Source organism: Entelurus aequoreus, linkage group LG11 (assembly GCF_033978785.1).
Source record: "Entelurus aequoreus isolate RoL-2023_Sb linkage group LG11, RoL_Eaeq_v1.1, whole genome shotgun sequence".
Taxonomy (NCBI): Eukaryota; Metazoa; Chordata; class Actinopteri; order Syngnathiformes; family Syngnathidae; genus Entelurus; species Entelurus aequoreus.
In genome coordinates, this window is record NC_084741.1 from 45063098 (window position 1) to 45081162 (window position 18065).

Below are 18065 nucleotides of genomic sequence, written 5' to 3' on the forward strand. Positions count from 1 at the left end.
TATTTCTCCTCTTTTGTTGAAAAGAATTGTTGTACATTCTTGGGTAGCAGGTTATAGTTTGCTTTATACATAATTTTAGCTGTTTGCAAATGCACCAAAACGTTGAATTTCAAGAATTGTGATTTAATAAATAAAGGGTTTGTATGTTCTCTATATGCAACATTATGTATTATTCTAATTTATCTTTTTTGTAACAAAGTTAGTGAATGAAGTGCACATTTGTAGTTATTTCCCCATATTTCTACACAATAACTCAGATTTGGTAACACTAGTGAGCAGTAAAGAATATGAAAGGATTTTTGGTCCAGAACATATTTTGCTTAATTGATTTTGTTGCTTTAATTTGTATATTTTTTACATGAGGTTTCCAGTTCACTTTATCATCTGTTATTATACACAAACATTTGTTTTCTTTTACCCTTTCAATGTCTACTCCGTCTATTTGTATTTGTGTTTGACTTTCTCTTCTACTGTTACCAAATAGCATTATTTTACTTTTGCTGAGATTCAAAAAAGTCTGTTTGTGTTAAACCATATTTTACATTTGTTCATTTCTTCTGTTATTATTTGTATAAGCTTCTGTGTGTTTGATCCTGATCAAAACACAGTCATGTCATCTGCAAATAATACTAATTTTAAACTTCAAAAATGTTGTTTGTATACAGATTGAACAATTTTGGTCCCAGTATTGATTCTTGAGGTACACCACAAGGTATTTTGAAGTGGTGGTAGTAGTTGTAGTATAAACAATAGTATTAGTCATAGTTTTTATAGAATACAATCCAATACAACATAAAACTGTTATTGTCTGTTACAGAACCAGAATGTATCTTTGACAGAACAGTAAATTTACAGAACAGAACAATAGAGAAACAAAACATAGCATAAAACAAACATATTAACAAGGACAAAAAACACAATGTAAAAGATGTATCAGTGTTATGGTTTAATTTAGTTTTTAGTTTAGCTTATTTCCTATATGCATAAGTTACAATATGACACACCACATATTTTCTGTCCAAAAAGGTGTAGGAAGAAGCAGAGCTCCTCCATGATAAATCTAGGATTGTATTGTACTAGTATTAGTATTAGTAGTAGTAGTTTTTTTTTAACTTTTATCAGTAGATTGCACAGTACAGTACATATTACGTACAATTGACCACTAAATGGTAACACCCGAATACGTTTTTCAACTTGTTTAAGTCGGGGTCCACGTAAATCAATTCATGGTACAAATACTGTCTATACTATCAGCATAATACAGTCATCCCACAAGTTAATCATCAGAGTATATACATTGAATTATTTAAATTATGTACAATATTTACAATCCGGGGGGTGGGATGAGGAGGGTTTAGTTGATATCAGCACTTCAGTCATCAACAATTGCATCATCAGAGAAATGGACATTGAAACAGTGTAAGTCTGACTTGGTAGGATATGTACAGCGAGCAGAGAACATAGTGAGTTCAGAAAGCATAAGAACAAGTATATACATTTGATTATTTACATTTGGTTATTTACAATCCGGGGAGGTTGCATGTGGAAGGGCGAGGGTGTTAGTCAAGGGTTGAGGTTGACTGGAGGTGTTGTTTTAGTGCGGTTTTAAAGGAGGATAGAGATGCCCTTTCTTTTACACCTGTTGGGAGTGCATTCCATATTGATGTGGCATAGAAGGAGAATGAGTTAAGACCTTTGTTAGATCGGAATCTGGGTTTAACTTGGTTAGTGGAGCTCCCCCTGGTGTTGTGGTTATGGCGGTCATTTACGTTAAGGAAGTAGTTTGACATGTACTTCGGTATCAGGGAGGTGTAGCGGATTTTATAGACTACTAGTAGTAGTAGTAGTAGTAGTAGTAGTAGTATCCATCTTTCCAATTTCTACTGTAATACACCCTATTATTATTTGTATTTGTATTAATGTTATGATAATTGTTGTTGTTATATTATTTATTACTAAAATCAAGTCATATAGTTTTGGTGTTTAACATTTACGAGCACTCGTGTGTAGTTACACATTACAGAAAAACCTGAAAATGCAGCAGATGTTCACGTTTAACTTGCTAAACTTCACAAATCAAAGCAGGACCACTAATAATGAGCTCTTGTCAGTTGGCAAAGAAGTGAGATTACACACACACACCACACACACACTCTCACACACGCACGCACACACTTTTACACACCAGCACCAATCATTAACAGCTCAGCTCGGGTCATACTTTACAGCTGCTCCTTCTGGATAAGATAAGACTGTGTTCTTGCATGTGTATTTATGTCTGTATCAATGTCTCTATCTGTGGCCCAAAACACCTGTTTAAACAAAGCTTTAGAAATACAACTGAATAAATATATTTCATATATACAGTAACCAGCCATCTGTCCGTTAGAGGGTTGTAAAGGTCTGTGTTGTGAACGCTGGCTTTGATGAATGTGAAAGTATAACAAATAAATCAAAGAGCGTAGGTGTGTGCTGTGTAGGGAGGGATGTTTCCTTAACTTGAATGCCGATGTTCTGGGGATCTGCTAATAGTTGTGAGTGTATGTGGTTTTAGAAAAGTGACAGTGTGTATCCTTAGATGTAATGTAAATTCAGTGTTTGCAACACATTTCTTATTATTTTCTGCAGACAGTATTTTTTGCCAGGTGATGTCTGTCTATCTATGTTGGCCCTGCGATGAGGTGCAGCTTGTCCAGGGTGTACCCTGCCTTCCGCCCGAATGCAGCTGGGATAGGCTCAAGCACCCCCTGCGACCTCGCAAGGGACAAGCGGTAGAAAATGGATGGATGGATGGTTTTGTGTTGGAATCGTTGCTCTCTGTGTGGTCTGCATGTGCTTGTGATAAACTAAGACCTAAGAGCTGTGACTATATAAATAGGATTGGCGGTAGAATGGATGAATACATTCATAAATACATTCATAACATACCCCTAATTTATAGTATACACATAAGATACCTCTGTTGAACCAAAGTATGCAAAAATAGAATTTATGACACAGGTTCATTGGACCATGTTAAAGTTGTCATATATTAATGATGAGGCTCACAAGTGTATTTACTTTTTTTTTTAAATGGACTTAGTAGTTTTGATATAAGCGTTCATCTAGTTTGCGTTGAATGATAACATTTAAAAGACTCAATGCATCAATATTTAATGTGGGAAGATTTTAAGTTTTCATGAAACTGACTGTGCTGAGTGAGTGGGTGGATGACCATATGGTGCCCATGCTCTAAATAACAGATGACCTCGGTTTAGATTCTTGGGAGGAAAAATGAGGGGGCAGGAGAGTTTTTGGCAGCACTGTTCTTGCACTCCTACCAATTAAAGAAAATAAACTCAGATAAATTGAGAAAGTTGAAGGTTGGATTAATAGGGAACTGACTAAAGATTCTCAAATATTTTCTGTTAAGTGTTCTTTTTAAAGGTAGAAAATTCCCACGTCAGATACATCTTCCTTTTCTAAACTACAAATGTCCCGATCCTGATATTTGCCTTTTTTAACTAGCTGCGTTTCCATTAGCCCTCAAAATGCGCAAAACCTAAATATCGCAATAAGAAACTGGTAATGGAAAGACCCATATTTTGAATATTTTGCATTTACAGAGCACCAAAACCGCCTTCTTTCATCCACATATTATCGCTAAAATTCGTTCCATTTTGTCCAGCAGCGACACTGAGATCATTATTCATGCGTTCGTTACGTCTCGTCTCGATTACTGTAACGTGTTATTTTCGGGCCTCCCTATGTCTATCATTAAAAGATTACAGTTGATACAAAATGCGTCTGCTAGACTTTTGACAAGAACTAGAAAGTTTGATCATATTACGCCTATACTGGCTCTTCCTGTGCACTTAAGATGCGACTTTAAGGTTTTACTACTTACGCACAAAATACTAAATGGTCTAGCTCCATCTGCGGTCCCCTCCAAGGTTTCTCATTGTGTCCCATTGGGTTGAGTTTTTTCTTGCCCTGATGTGGGATCTGAGCCGAGGATGTCGTTGTGGCTTGTGCAACCCTTTGAGACACTTGTGATTTAGGGCTATATAAATAAACTTTGATTGATTGATTGAAAACACCAAACCGGCGGGGCGCCCATGCTAGACAACTAGGGCAGACGGGTGGTCTTGGTCTCTCTTCCCATCGGTCAGCCTGGTCAATAATTTGAGATTTGTTGAACTAGAGCCAGAATAGGCAATGAAAAGTAAATGCAATTATATAATCACTGGAGTGAGAGATGGAAACATAAAGAAGAGGAAACCTTAGACCTGAAAAACTAGTTCCTAAAAATGGCCAGCCACATGAGAGTGGCAAAATGTCCCATACAGACTAAAGCATCGGGACTGAACAACTACAAAATGACAGTTTGCACTTGTCTGGAAATACTTTCTGTATGATTTTGTTCTAGTTCATCCAAACGGTGTTTGATGAAGCTGAGTTCAAGGGTCAGCAAAATGATCCAGCCATGCCTGAATAGACCTTTCGGTACTGTCATGCTGGAGCAGAAAAGGGTGTTTTTCAAATTTGTCCCACAGAGATAAAAGTACAGAATTCCCCCATATGTCTTTTGAAAAAAAAATAACCCTCTTCGGTTAGTTAATTTATTAACTGTGTCTCACAACATTTTTCCTATGTACTGCACCTGCTGCATAAAACTTCACTTCAAGGCTGACTTTAAGAATACAGGCATTCAAGAGAAACCGGAGAGCCTTCAGATGAAGCAGCATGATGCTTGGGTGGCCACTGTTGACTGTTCTTCTGCATCACTTCTGAAGACAATGACATACCTAACGAGATAAGTAAAACAGTCATCTCTGTGATTGGCTGGAGACATTGTGAAGTGGTGCTGGAGAGGAGGACTCAAGAGAACACTGAACAAATTGTCCATTTAGGATCATTCTCACCTGTCTCACCACTCTGACAAGACGAGGGCCAACGCTGGCTTAATTGGGATCCAAAGCAGAATTTGATTTGGAGGACCTCCAAAACCCATCACAAAAATGTTTAACACATTTTTTATACTTTTTTTTTTCCATCAAACTTGAATTTAATTTGATTCATGTTTTGTTCTAAACCAATTTCATAGCAAATACATTTCTTAATAACTTGCTTTTTAGAGCAAAATAACACATTTCACATAATTAAATTTAAGGCTGTCAAAAATAACAAGTTAACTTGTGATTAATGACCAAACAATATAGAATTAACCATGTGTACATGCAACTTAATCAAACAATTTATTTTAACTGTACATGCTCCTTTACCTCAAAGGTTGTTATATGGTCATTGATCAGGTCAATGGTGTGCTCACTGGCAAATTGTATATCTAAATACACCCAGACTGGACTTAAGATGAAACTTTTAGCAAGTTTTGAGCAAATAAATGATGTGCATTCAAGTAAAACATAAAACAAATATATATCTGGATGACATTTTGACAATCAAATTGCATTTGTGAGCAAATTTTGGGCTTTTTCAAGACAAGTGAGTTATAACATGTGATTAATCATGATTGATCCAAATTCAAAAGTATTATTTATCTAATATAAAGAATAAATCATTTGACAGCACTAATTAAAGCATACATTTGCCATCTTTCCTGGGAAATCTTTAGGGAAAATTTGCCAATATATTCCTATTAGTGACAGAGCAGGAAGGGGCTCGGAATGTGTTTACGGAAAAAGTCAATTTAAAGTGCCATGTCATTTTACATGCGCTTCTTCACTCAAAATGGGGCGTATATAGAAGGACTAGACAAACAGACCACTTTCACTACGACTGGTTTGGTTTTAGTTCCAACTAAGTTTTGTATTCCAGTTACTCAGAACTGTCAAAGACGAGCCTTTCAAAGTACCAGTAGAGTGGAAAAACTAAGTTGACTTTATATGCTTATTTGTTTTCATTGTATCTATTAAACCATATCCAAATGTATTTACAATCCACAAAGTATGTGAAAACACAGTTTAAACATCACAAAATGCCACAAATTCAATCAGCCATTTTGAATATTCTGCTCCGAATACCTTCGGCTATTTTCGGAGATTGACATGACGGTAGTAACGCTCCTTTACTCTGACCAAGTTATCAGATCAGTCATACTGGAAATATGCAACAATTGGAAAGAGATGTGCTATTTATCATTCACAATTCTTATGAAAGACAAGAACACATATTCTTGCATATAATGCTCTGTGACCCAGACCGCTCTGGCTGCAGTGCCCTCTGCTGGTTGTTCAGGGGAGTGTGTAGGTCACATTTACTTGCGCATCTGGTTTGTGGGAGGAATGTCTCATCGACACAAAAGCAAAAAAGCGATCAACATATGCAAATTCAATACAAATACAAATACAAAATCAAGCATATTTATAACCTTCCCGGTAAGGTCTATTCAGGTGTACTGGAGAGGAGGCTACGCCGGATAGTCGAACCTCGGATTCAGGAGGAACAGTGTGGTTTTCGTCCTGGTTGTGGAACTGTGGACGAGCTCTATACTCTCGGCAGGGTCCTTGAGGGTGCATGGGAGTTTGCCCAACCAGTCTACATGTGCTTTGTGGACTTGGAGAAGGCATTCGACCGTGTTCCCCGGGAAGTCCTGTGGGGAGTGCTCAGAGAGTATGGGGTAACGGACTGTCTTATTGTGGCTGTCCGCTCCCTGTATGATCAGTGTCAGAGCTTGGCCCGCATTGCCGGCAGTAAGTCGGACCCGTTTCCAGTGAGGGTTGGACTGCGCCAAGGCTGCCCTTTGTCACCGATTCTGTTCATAACCTTTATGGACAGAATTTCTAGGCGCAGTCAGGGCGTTGAGGGTATCTGGTTTTGTGGCTGCAGGATTAGGTCTCTGCTATTTGCAGATGATGTGGTCCTGATGGCTTCATCTGGCCAAGATCTTCAGCTCTCACTGGATCGGTTCGCAGCCGAGTGTGAAGCGACTGGGATGGGAATCAGCACCTCCAAGTCCGAGTCCATGGTTCTCGCCCGGAAAAGGGTGGAGTGCCATCCCCGGGTTGGGGAGGAGATCTTGCCCCAAGTGGAGGAGTTCAAGTACCTCGGAGTCTTGTTCACGAGTGAGGGAAGAATGAATCGTGACATCGACAGGCGGATCGGTGCGGCGTCTTCAGTAATGCGGACGCTGTATCGATCTGTTGTGGTGAAGAAGGAGCTGAGCCGAAAGGCAAAGCTCTCGATTTACCGGTCGATCTACGTTCCCATCCTCACCTACGGTCATGAGCTTTGGGTCATGACCGAAAGGACAAGATCACGGGTACAAGCGGCCGAATTGAGTTTCCTCCGCCGGGTGGCGGGGCTCTCCCTTAGAGTTAGGGTGAGAAGTTCTGTCATCCGGGAGGAGCTCAAAGTAAAGCCGCTGCTCCTCCACATCGAGAGGAGCCAGATGAGGTGGTTCGGGCATCTGGTCAGGATGCCACCCGAACGCCTCCCTAGGGAGGTGTTTCGGGCACGACCGACCGGTAGGAGGCCACGGGGAAGACCCAGGACACATTGGGAAGACTATCTCTACCGGCTGGCCTGGGAACGCCTTGGGATCCCCCGGGAGGAGCTGGACGAAGTGGCTGGGGAGAGGGAAGTCTGGGCTTCCTTGCTTAGGCTGCTGCCCCCGCGACCCGACCTCGGATAACCGGAAGAAGATGGATGGATGGATGGATGGATGGATGGATGGATTTATATTCAAATCTCAAAAATATATTTACAAATACACGTTTATTTATACAAATTGTTGATTTATTTGAATGTCATATTTTTATATTTATACATTTTATTTGTATATATTTTCAAATCTCAAAAATATATTTACAATTACGCGTTTATTTATAACAAATGTTTTATTTATTTGTATATACCATGTGTATTTGTATTTGTATATTCATTAATAAATGCATATGTATTAATATCATATATATAAGTTGATGTGAGACAATTCTACCTCCATATCAAAATGGTTGTAAGATTGATACTAGTTTTGATCAGATCTATTTATTTGCAAACTTTGGAAAACTTTTAGTATCATACATCAGATGTGTATGGTAATAGCTTCAATATAGAGGCAACTTGTTTTTCAACTCTGCTGGTACTTTAAGCATTTTTTTCAAGAAAGTTGAAATTGTTCAATGAGTGATGTGAAGTCGGAGATGTGAAGGAAAGTGGGAAGACAACCAAAGCATGGGGGCAGGGGAACCCACAGCCAGTGAGAGGGCGTGCGTGAGGGATGACAAAGAAGAAGGGAGGAGTGGGGGGACGGGGGGGCAGTGGGAGTTTTCCAAAAGAACACCTGTTGAGATTAGAATTGGCACGCGACCCACTCCAACTCGCGTGGCAGCTGCACCACACTAGAACAATGGCAGTAAAAGAGGGACACAGAAAAAGCAGGAGGAAAGTTTGAAAGCAGTACTTATCCTTCCAGCCTGTGTGTGTGTCGCTGTGAGTCTTTGTGCAGGACTGTGTGTGCATGTGTGTGTGTGTGTGTGTGTGTGTGTGTGTGTGTGTGTGTGTGTGTGTGTGTGTGTGTGTGTGTGTGTGTGTGTGTGTGTGTGTGTGTGTGTGTGTGTGTGTGTGTGTGTGTGTGTGTGTGTGTGTGTGTGTGTGTGTGCCCGGCATACTAATGTGTACACAGCGGTAGAAAGAAAAAAAAACACCGCCATGTTAGCCAAGAAAAAGACGATGACGATGAAGCCAAATATTTTTTTGAAGGCCTATAGCTTTCAGCTGTGCAACAGAATAGAATTAAATAGAGTAGAATAGAATTGAAGTTTAGACACCTGCTTAAAGATTTTGAACAGAATGCTGGTTAGTTTGAGCTTGCCAGCTGTTATTGTCAGTTACAATACATTCCCAAAGCTTGGAAGGGGGACAAGGATTAATGTCACTTGTAAAATATAAAAGTTAGTACAGTAAGTAGTTGGGTGGGTGTTTTGGTGGTGATTGTTTTAATACCATAATTAATGTCAAATTGATACTAATGTTAAAGTTAAAGTACCACTGATAGTCATACACACACTAGGTGTGGTGAAATTAACCTCTGCATTTGACCCATCCCCTTGTTCCACTCCCTGGGAGATGAGGGGAGTAGCGAGCAGCGGCGGTGGCCGCGCTCTGGAATCATTTTTGGTGATTTAACCCCCAATTCCAACCCTTGATGCTGAGTGCCAAGCAGGGAGCTAATGGGTCCCATTTTTATAGTCTTTGGTATGACTGGGCCGGGGTTTGAACTCACAACCTACCGATCTCAGGGCGGACACTCTGATGAGAGGATATTGTTGGTTTTCACGTGTTTTCTAGGTTTATCTCTAAAAAAAAAATATCAGTGTTTTATGTTGTGTTGTTGATATTGTTATTGGTTGCATTATTGTCAATCAAAAAGTCACCTGGAGGTATAAGTCCTTGGACACAGGAGAGCTTTTGGGTACAAAAAGGAGTTGGGGGATCGTTACTATCGCTTTTGTATGTATTGTAAATAGGTATGTTGATAAAATGTGCTTTTGGTTTGCCTGAAATGTGTTTTATTGTAATTATAAGAATGATCAACACATTTAAGGCAAAACTATAAAATCTTTAAAAAGTTTCTTATGGTACTATACCGCCTCTAAAAAGTACCTGTATCAAGTTAAAAGTATCTGTATTTTTTACTTAGTATCTGATCGAAACCAAAATCGGCAGTATCGCTCACCACAATTGTAATGTAAAACAGTGGTCCCCAACCTTTTTGTAACTGCGGACCGGTCAACGCTTGAAAATTTGTCCCACGGACCAAGGGGGGTGTATGGTTTTTTTTTTGGTCAAAAAAAAAATACAATCATGTGTGCTTACGGACTGTATCCCTGCTGACTGTATTGATCTATATTGACATATAATGTAGGAACCAGAAATATTAATAACAGAAAGAAACAACCCTTTTGTGCGAATGAGTGTAAATGGGGGAGGGAGGTTTTTTGGGTTGGTGCACTAATTGTAAGTGTATCTTGTGTTTTTTATGTTGATTTAATTTAAAAAAAATAAAATAAAAAAACATTTTTTTATTTTTTTATTTCTTGTGCGGCCCGGTACCAATCGATCCACGGACCGGTATCGGGCCGCGGCCCGGTGGTTGGGGACCACTGATGTAAAAGTAGTGTAAAACGTGAAACTCAATTGGTAGATTCAAATTAGATTCAACAGTATAAAACCAACCTAAACATATTCTAGTAATTTACAAGTATAGATAATTTCACTTTGCTTTTACTGACAGGTATTTTCAATATTTTTTTGTGTACTGTTAACATTCTCATTGTAAATTCCCACTAAAAAACTGGCTGATAATTATTTGTGTCGTAAACATTACTGTAAAACAGGGGTTCTCAACCCTTTTTTTTTTTTTTTTTACCTCAGGGCCCAGCTTTTCCACTACAGAGGGGCCTGTGGCCCACTCAAATATTAACACTGAATTAGTAAGCTTACTCTTGATTTTAATCATAATCAATAATTATATCTAACCGACTTACAGTTTACAACATTGTCAACTATTATGAAACTATGCGTTAATCACACAGAATATTGTTTATTCAACACATTAACCTTAGGCTTAGGTCAGGCCAATTAGAAACAATAAGTACTAACTAAATATGCTGCATAAGAAGGGACTTATCTGACGAAAAATAACTTTACATAATGTAGTGCAAAAATAAATCAAATAGATTAATAATTCATATTTTTCGTAACCAAACTGTCAATAAAATTAAAGTGCATATGAAAATACAGCTTATTTTTCGTGCTTAAGAAACGTCCCTGTAACTTCAGCCCCAGAGTTCTTCTGTTTGTTTGATAATGTCATTACTGCCACAAGTGGTGAAAAAGTGTATTACAACTAAGTGCCGCTGCGGCCTATACGGACCACAACGGTGAAACATAAATTTTTTGGTGGCTCTCTAGGGAGTACTCGTGGCCCAACAATGGGCCCTTGCCCTATTTTTAAGACACATTGCTATAAAATACAGTGAAAAAAATAATGAAATGTAAGGATATCATAATTTTTTACAGTGCATGTTGATAACAGTATTTTACTGAGAAAAAATACTGCTGCGAAATGCCGGTATTTTTACAGTGTACCTTTTATTATGAGGTAAAAAAAAAAAAATTATAACCAGCTCTCAGTATGATGCAAATCCTTTGCACAGTTGAAAACTACAACCATAAACATATTGTTTAAATCATTCTATTGTATTATAGACAAAATAGAATAATGACTGTGTGATAATTCGCTGTTGACGAGTGAGTGGACTGCAAGTGTCTGTCCCACCTCTTCTGCCCTCTATCCCGAAATCTGCCACACATGCCAGCACTCCATCAAGGCACTTTTATGCAACATATTTACCTGCTATTACATTTTCCTACAGCCTCCTATTAAAATAGCATTTAGGAGCGTATGAGTTAACATTCTTATTTCCATTGCTGTTCTGCTCCATGAACACACAAATTGGAGCCCAATTACCCAATGCTTTACTTGGATGCACTGCAGATATGAGGCCATATTGAGTATAATTGTAACCACTGAAATGCATCCAGTAACATTGGCGACTATACTTCCATACTAATTTCCCACCGGTGGTGTAAGTCACCTCTGACTTTCATTAAGACGAAGAAGATGGGCTCGCCTCTTATAACAGCTCTCGTCGCTATTTTCGCATTCTGACGGTGAGAAAGACCATTGCAACAGATGTGAATCCAAAATGTATTTATTTTTTAATTCCTCACGCTGATGATCACAGTGATATTGAAATTGTCCATCCATCCATTTTTTCTACCGCTTTGTCCCAATATGTGCATACGTTAAAACAAAATAAAACCATGCACTTTATCCCAATCCAAACTCCTTAAAAATATAAGTTCACACACACTCTGTGGCACAGAGGCATTATGTAATTCAACCCTGGTAACTGTTCTGAATGCTAGGTCTAATGTATGTTGTCTCCCTAAATTCTGTGCAAAACATCTGAGCTGAATCCTGTCTGGCACTGCGACGCCATCTAGCGGCAGTCAGCGGTGCTGTGTCTGCACCGCTGACACATCATGTTCTTTCTCCCCCTATTTGTTTTTGTTTTTTTAATATTACAGCAAAACTTACCCTTATGTAAAAACAAATGACAACTATGAAACTGTAATTATGTATCCTTATTGAAGAGTAGCACAGTGTGCACATGTATATCTGGTGCACAATAATAAGGTTCCCATGTGTTGTTCTTGTCACTTTATGGAACATTGGAGTGGATTTATAAATATGTAGTTGCAGTGTTTCACACATTACACAACCCTCTCAGTCTCTCTCTTCTCCGTGACTGTTGTGCAGAAGGGTTGGCCTGTTGTGTTTGTGCAAAAAGACCGCCCAACCACACAGAGAGAGAGAGAGACAGAGAGAGAGAGAGTACTATATGGACATCTGTACATAGACCTACCTACAGAGCATGTACCTTTACTACATTAGAAAACTGCTGCTATTTACAAGTTATCTTTACTTGCATGTATACATATATGCATCTATATTGAAAAGTATTGTACTTCTTTATTATAAAAGACCTATATTTTAATTGTACATAGTTTTAATTTCGATAGGTGTTTAAGTTTGATACATTTAAATGGTTTGATTGTGTTTTAAATGCTGGCTTTGGCAATGTAAACGTATGTTTCCCATGTCAATAGAGCCCCTTTAAATTGAAAATTTAGAGAGAGAGAGAGAGAGAGAGAGAGAGAGAGAGAGAGAGAGAGAGAGAGAGAGTGAGAGAGAGAGAGAGAGAGAGAGAGAGGAGAGAGAAGAGAGAGAGAGAGAGAGAGACTTCTCATAGCAGCCAACCAACTGAGGTGTTCGACAGTATTCTGTGAGATGTTCAACTGCAACTGCCCTGTTGCTCAGCATTGTTCAACAATCCTTGAACACATGTGAGCAGTGGCACTTAAATATGTTTACATGTTGTTTAACCCTTTGAGGGGGTTGAGCATGGCGTTTTTTTTCAACCCCCCCGCCCCCCTTTTCAGCATATATTAATAACATTAAACAGTTGTTTTAGCTGCATAATCTACGTGTTGTGTGCAGAATGTAAAAAAAAAAAAGAAATAGTATTTAATTTAGTTTTTGTTTTTTTTTTTGCTGTTATTTTCTTTGGGGGGGTGGGATAGTATGGTTGGGATATAAACAAAAAACATTTGGACATTTAGGGCAGCAACAGATATACAGATATACATCATAAGTGTATGTGAAGATGATGTAATGGATAGGAATGTCTGATGCTGGATGTCAATAAAAAAAAAAGTAATTTTACTTCTCAAAGTCCCTTATATACATCGCGTCTCTTGTAGCCGCGTGTTAATGGCGCACACATGGCGGGGTAGGGAATAGGGGAGGGGGTGATAACATAAGCCAGTGTCTCTTTAAAAAAAATGGAGAGTTTCTTGTTGTATTCTGGAATGAGGTCAGACACGAGGCTCCTCCATTGCACGCGCTGATTATTATTAGATTTCTTTTTTGGACCAATCAGCGCGGAGAGGGGCGGCGGTTTGGCGCCGAGGCAGGGGTAGTGACAGTCTCCCATTGGCTTATTTTTTTATCACCGTTGTATCTCGGGAAGGGATAAATGCATGCAAAAGGGAGACGAGACTGGAGGGCTGCTTGAAACTCTTGCTACAAGTCTACAGATGGGAGGGCGGACTGTGTTATTCACTCTAGGTTCCCCCTTTTTCCCCCCCATTTCCTCCTCAGCATGCATGGCTTTTGTCTCTAGGAGAGGGGCACAGGCTGATGCAGAGAAAAGCACGTATAGCCTTTTGTAGCAGTGGGCCAGTCAGTCTGCAGCTGCACAGGACTGTGTGGCACTGCTCTATTGATTTTTTTTAAAACACACTCAAGAAAGACACTCACACTTAAAAGACTGGAAGTTCACATTTTGTGTTGCACACCGGACTGATATTTTAAAGACGTTATACTAGTCACCGGAAGTGACTTATTTCTTTGGTAAAGTCAACTCACACTTGGAGGAAAAAGAGCGGAGTTTGCTTTAAGTGCACAGAGAAGAGAGGCAGCATGGTGCAAAAGATGAGCCACACAGAAAGCACCGCAGAGGCGCTTTCCTCCTTCTTCAGTGGGGATCGAGCTCCGGGGCGTGCATGGATTTGGACCCGGCTGCCTCGCCTCTCTCCCCGGCATCCACAGCCTCGTCGGCCGCCGGAGAAAACCCGGCGTGGTGTAAAACTCCGAGCGGCCATATTAAACGACCCATGAACGCCTTCATGGTGTGGTCCCAAATCGAGAGGAGGAAGATCATGGAGCAGTCTCCAGACATGCACAACGCCGAGATCTCCAAGCGGCTGGGGGAAGCGATGGAAGCTCCTTCGAGACAGCGACAAGATCCCCTTCATCCGGAGGCGGAGCGGCTGAGGGCTCAAGCACATGCGGACTACCCCGACTACAAGTACCGGCCCAGGAAGAAGTCAAGTCGAGCACTTCCAAGCGGGAGAGAAGGGGGAGAAAGTTACTCGAACACCACCAGCACCAAGTCGTCCTCATCGTCGAGGAAGAATGGATCCAAATCACTCATCAGCAGCAGTAAAGCCCATAAAACACTTTTCGGCACCAGCAGTAGCACCAAAGCCTCGCTGTTGAACTCTGAGCAGCCGACAGAGCACCACCATAACTCCCTCTACAAGTCCAAGTCAACCGCCAAGCAGGTACCGGAGGGCAAGAAGGCGAAGCGGGTGTATCATGTCTACGGGAGCGGCTTGAGCGTCAGCCCCGCGTCGTCCGTCACAGTCCCGGCGAGCCCCACGCTGAGCAGCTCGGCGGACTCCAGCGACCCCCTCAGCCTGTACGAGGACGCGGCCAGCGGCAGGGAGGGAGGCGGCGAATCCCCCGGCAGCAGCAGCAGCGGTAGCCTGGGCGGGTCCTCGGAGCGTCACGGCGGGCAAACATACAGCAGTCGGCGGGCTTCCTCCCCGACACCCTCCGGCTCCCACTGCTCCGCCTCTTCGTCGTCGTCTTCCTCGGAGGACGAGGAGTTCGAGGACGAGCTGCTCGACATGAACCCGAGCCCCAACTTTGACAGCATGTCGCTGGGGAGCTTCGGCTCCTCGGCGCTGGACAGGGACTTAGATTTGAACTTTGAGTCCGGCTCCGTCGGCTCTCACTTTGAGTTCCCCGACTACTGCACGCCTGAAGTCAGCGAAATGATTTCCGGGGACTGGTTGGAGTCCACCATTTCCAACCTGGTTTTCACGTACTGAGATCCAAGCAGGGGGCACGACGACGACAACAACACGCACGCACAACAGAGAGCAACAACCCCGGGGGGTGATTCCGGACGGGCAGCTCCTGCATTGTCTCCGAACTAGCAGACCCACTTAGCGCCGCGGTGTCTTTTCTCCTCTCCAAGCGGCAACTTTTTAAAATGGAAAAAAAGGAGCCTTTTTCGCTTTGGATGTGCGGACCGTGGAGGACTGAAGAACAGGCCAACATGGCGGGGGTGCAAAACAAGAGAGAAGGGAAGAAATGAGACGCTGGTTCCTGTTTGAGGAACCGTGAACTGGTTGACCCGAACAACTTTACTGTGATTGATTTGCACGTTATGCGGTCCGCTGTTCACATAATCAATGTTGTCGCGATTTCTTAAGGGACATTTCTCACAGCTTTTTACCGATTTGCCAAGTGAACTAAAAATGGTACATAACTCGGACTGTCTTGCTACATTTTTTACTGCGGTGTGTCACCAAGAGGGAGTTTTTTGAAGGTGGGTTGATGTTTTTTTTTAAAGTTTATTTTATCAAAAGCAAAAAAAAAAAAAAACAGCAAAAAAGTTAAGCTTGATAGCCTACTTTGTTCCTGTATTGTGCTGACATTTGATGTGAGACTGTCAAGCAGTTACAAATCTAGTATTAGGTTATTTAAGTGAATAGATAGCCTCATTTAAGTTTCTCTTTTTTATTTTTTGGGGATACAAAGGACACTGAAATAATCACCAGCTGTTTTTAATATTTCAAACTTCAGGATTCAAACGCAACTACAAATCAGTGCTGAACTTTATACTTGTGTTGTCTGCGATTCAGGACCAAAATTTATCATTTTAGATACGAGCTTAACCCATTTTCTGATCATCAGAGCTTTGTTTTGTACATGTATCCAGATGAAATTTTGTATGGGATGTTGTATTTATATACTGGGCCAAGCAGTTTTATTTTTTTTGTTAAAGTCATGTTTTTTTTTCCTCATAATTATTTGTCACATTTTCTTCTCAGGCGAAGGGCTAGACTTACAATAAATACACAACTTTTGATTTCTTTTTTTATATTTAAGTGGACACACTTCTAGACACGTACAGTATAGGAAACAGTTTGATTTATTTTCTCAGTGTATTTTTGTAAAATCTATATGGAGAAGGGGGAGTCAACAATCGGTGTGTGTAGCCTAGCCACTCATTCAGCTGCATTGGTTTCCTGAGTTGAAAACCTAGGCTGGCTGGTTATCATGCTGCTTTCATGTGCTGTGGGAAATCACACACTTAATATCTATTTTTAATTTCCAGTCCTGTACTGCATCTTTGAAAAGAGAGCCAGTAAAATGACATTAGTACACTATGGTGGTCATTTGTCCACCTCATTCATATGGCTTTTCACCAGCAAATACTCAGACAGGCCATGATATAATGTCCATTTTAAACATCCAAATCTCATATTGTCAATTAGGCTTGATCATTCTCATCTATACTGTACATGAAAGCTGAGTTTTCCCAATAGCACATGAAAGCAGCACCAGTCTTTGTGTGAGACTACCTTCTACATTTACAGTGCCCGGTCTGCAGGCTTCTTAAAGACACATTAACTGATTATTCCCAGAGCTATTCCTCTGGAGTATGTGGTTTTTACAGTCACTCTCTGAAGGAGCCACCCACCTACCCCCTCAACATTTCCCTCTGATATCTTGCCTATGAAAACAAACGAGGAGATTGTAGCTTTAAATTTGACTTATTTTTTTGAGGTTTTCATGAACTGATGTCAAACTCATCACCAGCCACTGGATCGACAGGCGTAACTTTTATGAAAGCAAACAAGGGTGATAACATCGAGCTTATTCAAATTTCTGACTTGAGTTCCGCAACATCTACTTGTACTGCGTTTCTCATTGTATTTGAATATATATCTTTCTACTTGTTGGCTAACTATTAGATAATAATTTGTTTAGTAACTTTATGGCATGGTGAATAGCATTTGTATTTCGGATTCAGGTTACTTAGCTGTTGTGTTTTTCAGAAAAAAATGGAAAAAAAATGAGGAAAAATGATACTCAATCTTTGTATATTTGACTGTATCATAAAGCAAAACGATTGTGTGTTTATGTATGTTGTTGCTATCAAGGACAGGCACTGTCTAGAACGGCTATCTTTTACACATCCTTACTTACATTTAAGGTGGTCAGTTCAGGACTCTTTTTTATACAATATAATAAAAGCTTTTTAAATATATTAACTTTATTTTTCATCCATCCTGTGCAATATGCTGTGTAGAATTATCATGTATTGTCTCTAATCATGCCATAAACAAAGGAACCACCTTTTGAGACTAAGAGAAAGGGAGAACTCATGCCAGCTGAATTGTGTCCATTCACTGCCTGTCAGATTGTTGATCTAAACTTGTGTACAGAACTTTTTCATGGAAGGAAATAAATATCAGCTGGAACTGAAGCTCTAAAACTCTTGTCTCTTGAACCTTTTTATTCATCTCTGATACTGCTTTGTGACCTCTTAGATATTGCATTCCCTACTATAAAGTATGTTAAAACTCTCAGCAGTTGATCTCAGTCTACAGCACACTTTCACATAATACATTACAACTAGCTTTAGTTCAAAGTCAAACTTATAGCTTGTCTATAGTGATAGTTTACAGTTGGTGGTATAGATTGCTATATGATCTTAGTCTTCAATGACTCCCAGCTTATCACTGACACATTTAGTATGCAGTAGGATAGTTCTATATGGATCATAAATGCAATACAAACACTTGATTTTACACATATGTACAAATTGCATATATCAATCTGTCAATAT

The 18065-nt window shown here is 40.2% G+C and overlaps 1 protein-coding gene across 1 annotated transcript; it reads left to right on the top strand.

Annotated features, from left to right (window-relative positions):
• The first annotated feature begins 13605 nt into the window (after positions 1-13605).
• On the top strand, positions 13606-17705 carry sox4b (SRY-box transcription factor 4b). The gene is given in 4 exon segments (XM_062063407.1): positions 13606-14120; positions 14123-14343; positions 14345-14390; positions 14393-17705. Coding segments are annotated over 4 exon segments (1191 nt in total). The 5' UTR covers positions 13606-14056; the 3' UTR covers positions 15253-17705.
• The last annotated feature ends 360 nt before the right edge of the window (positions 17706-18065 follow it).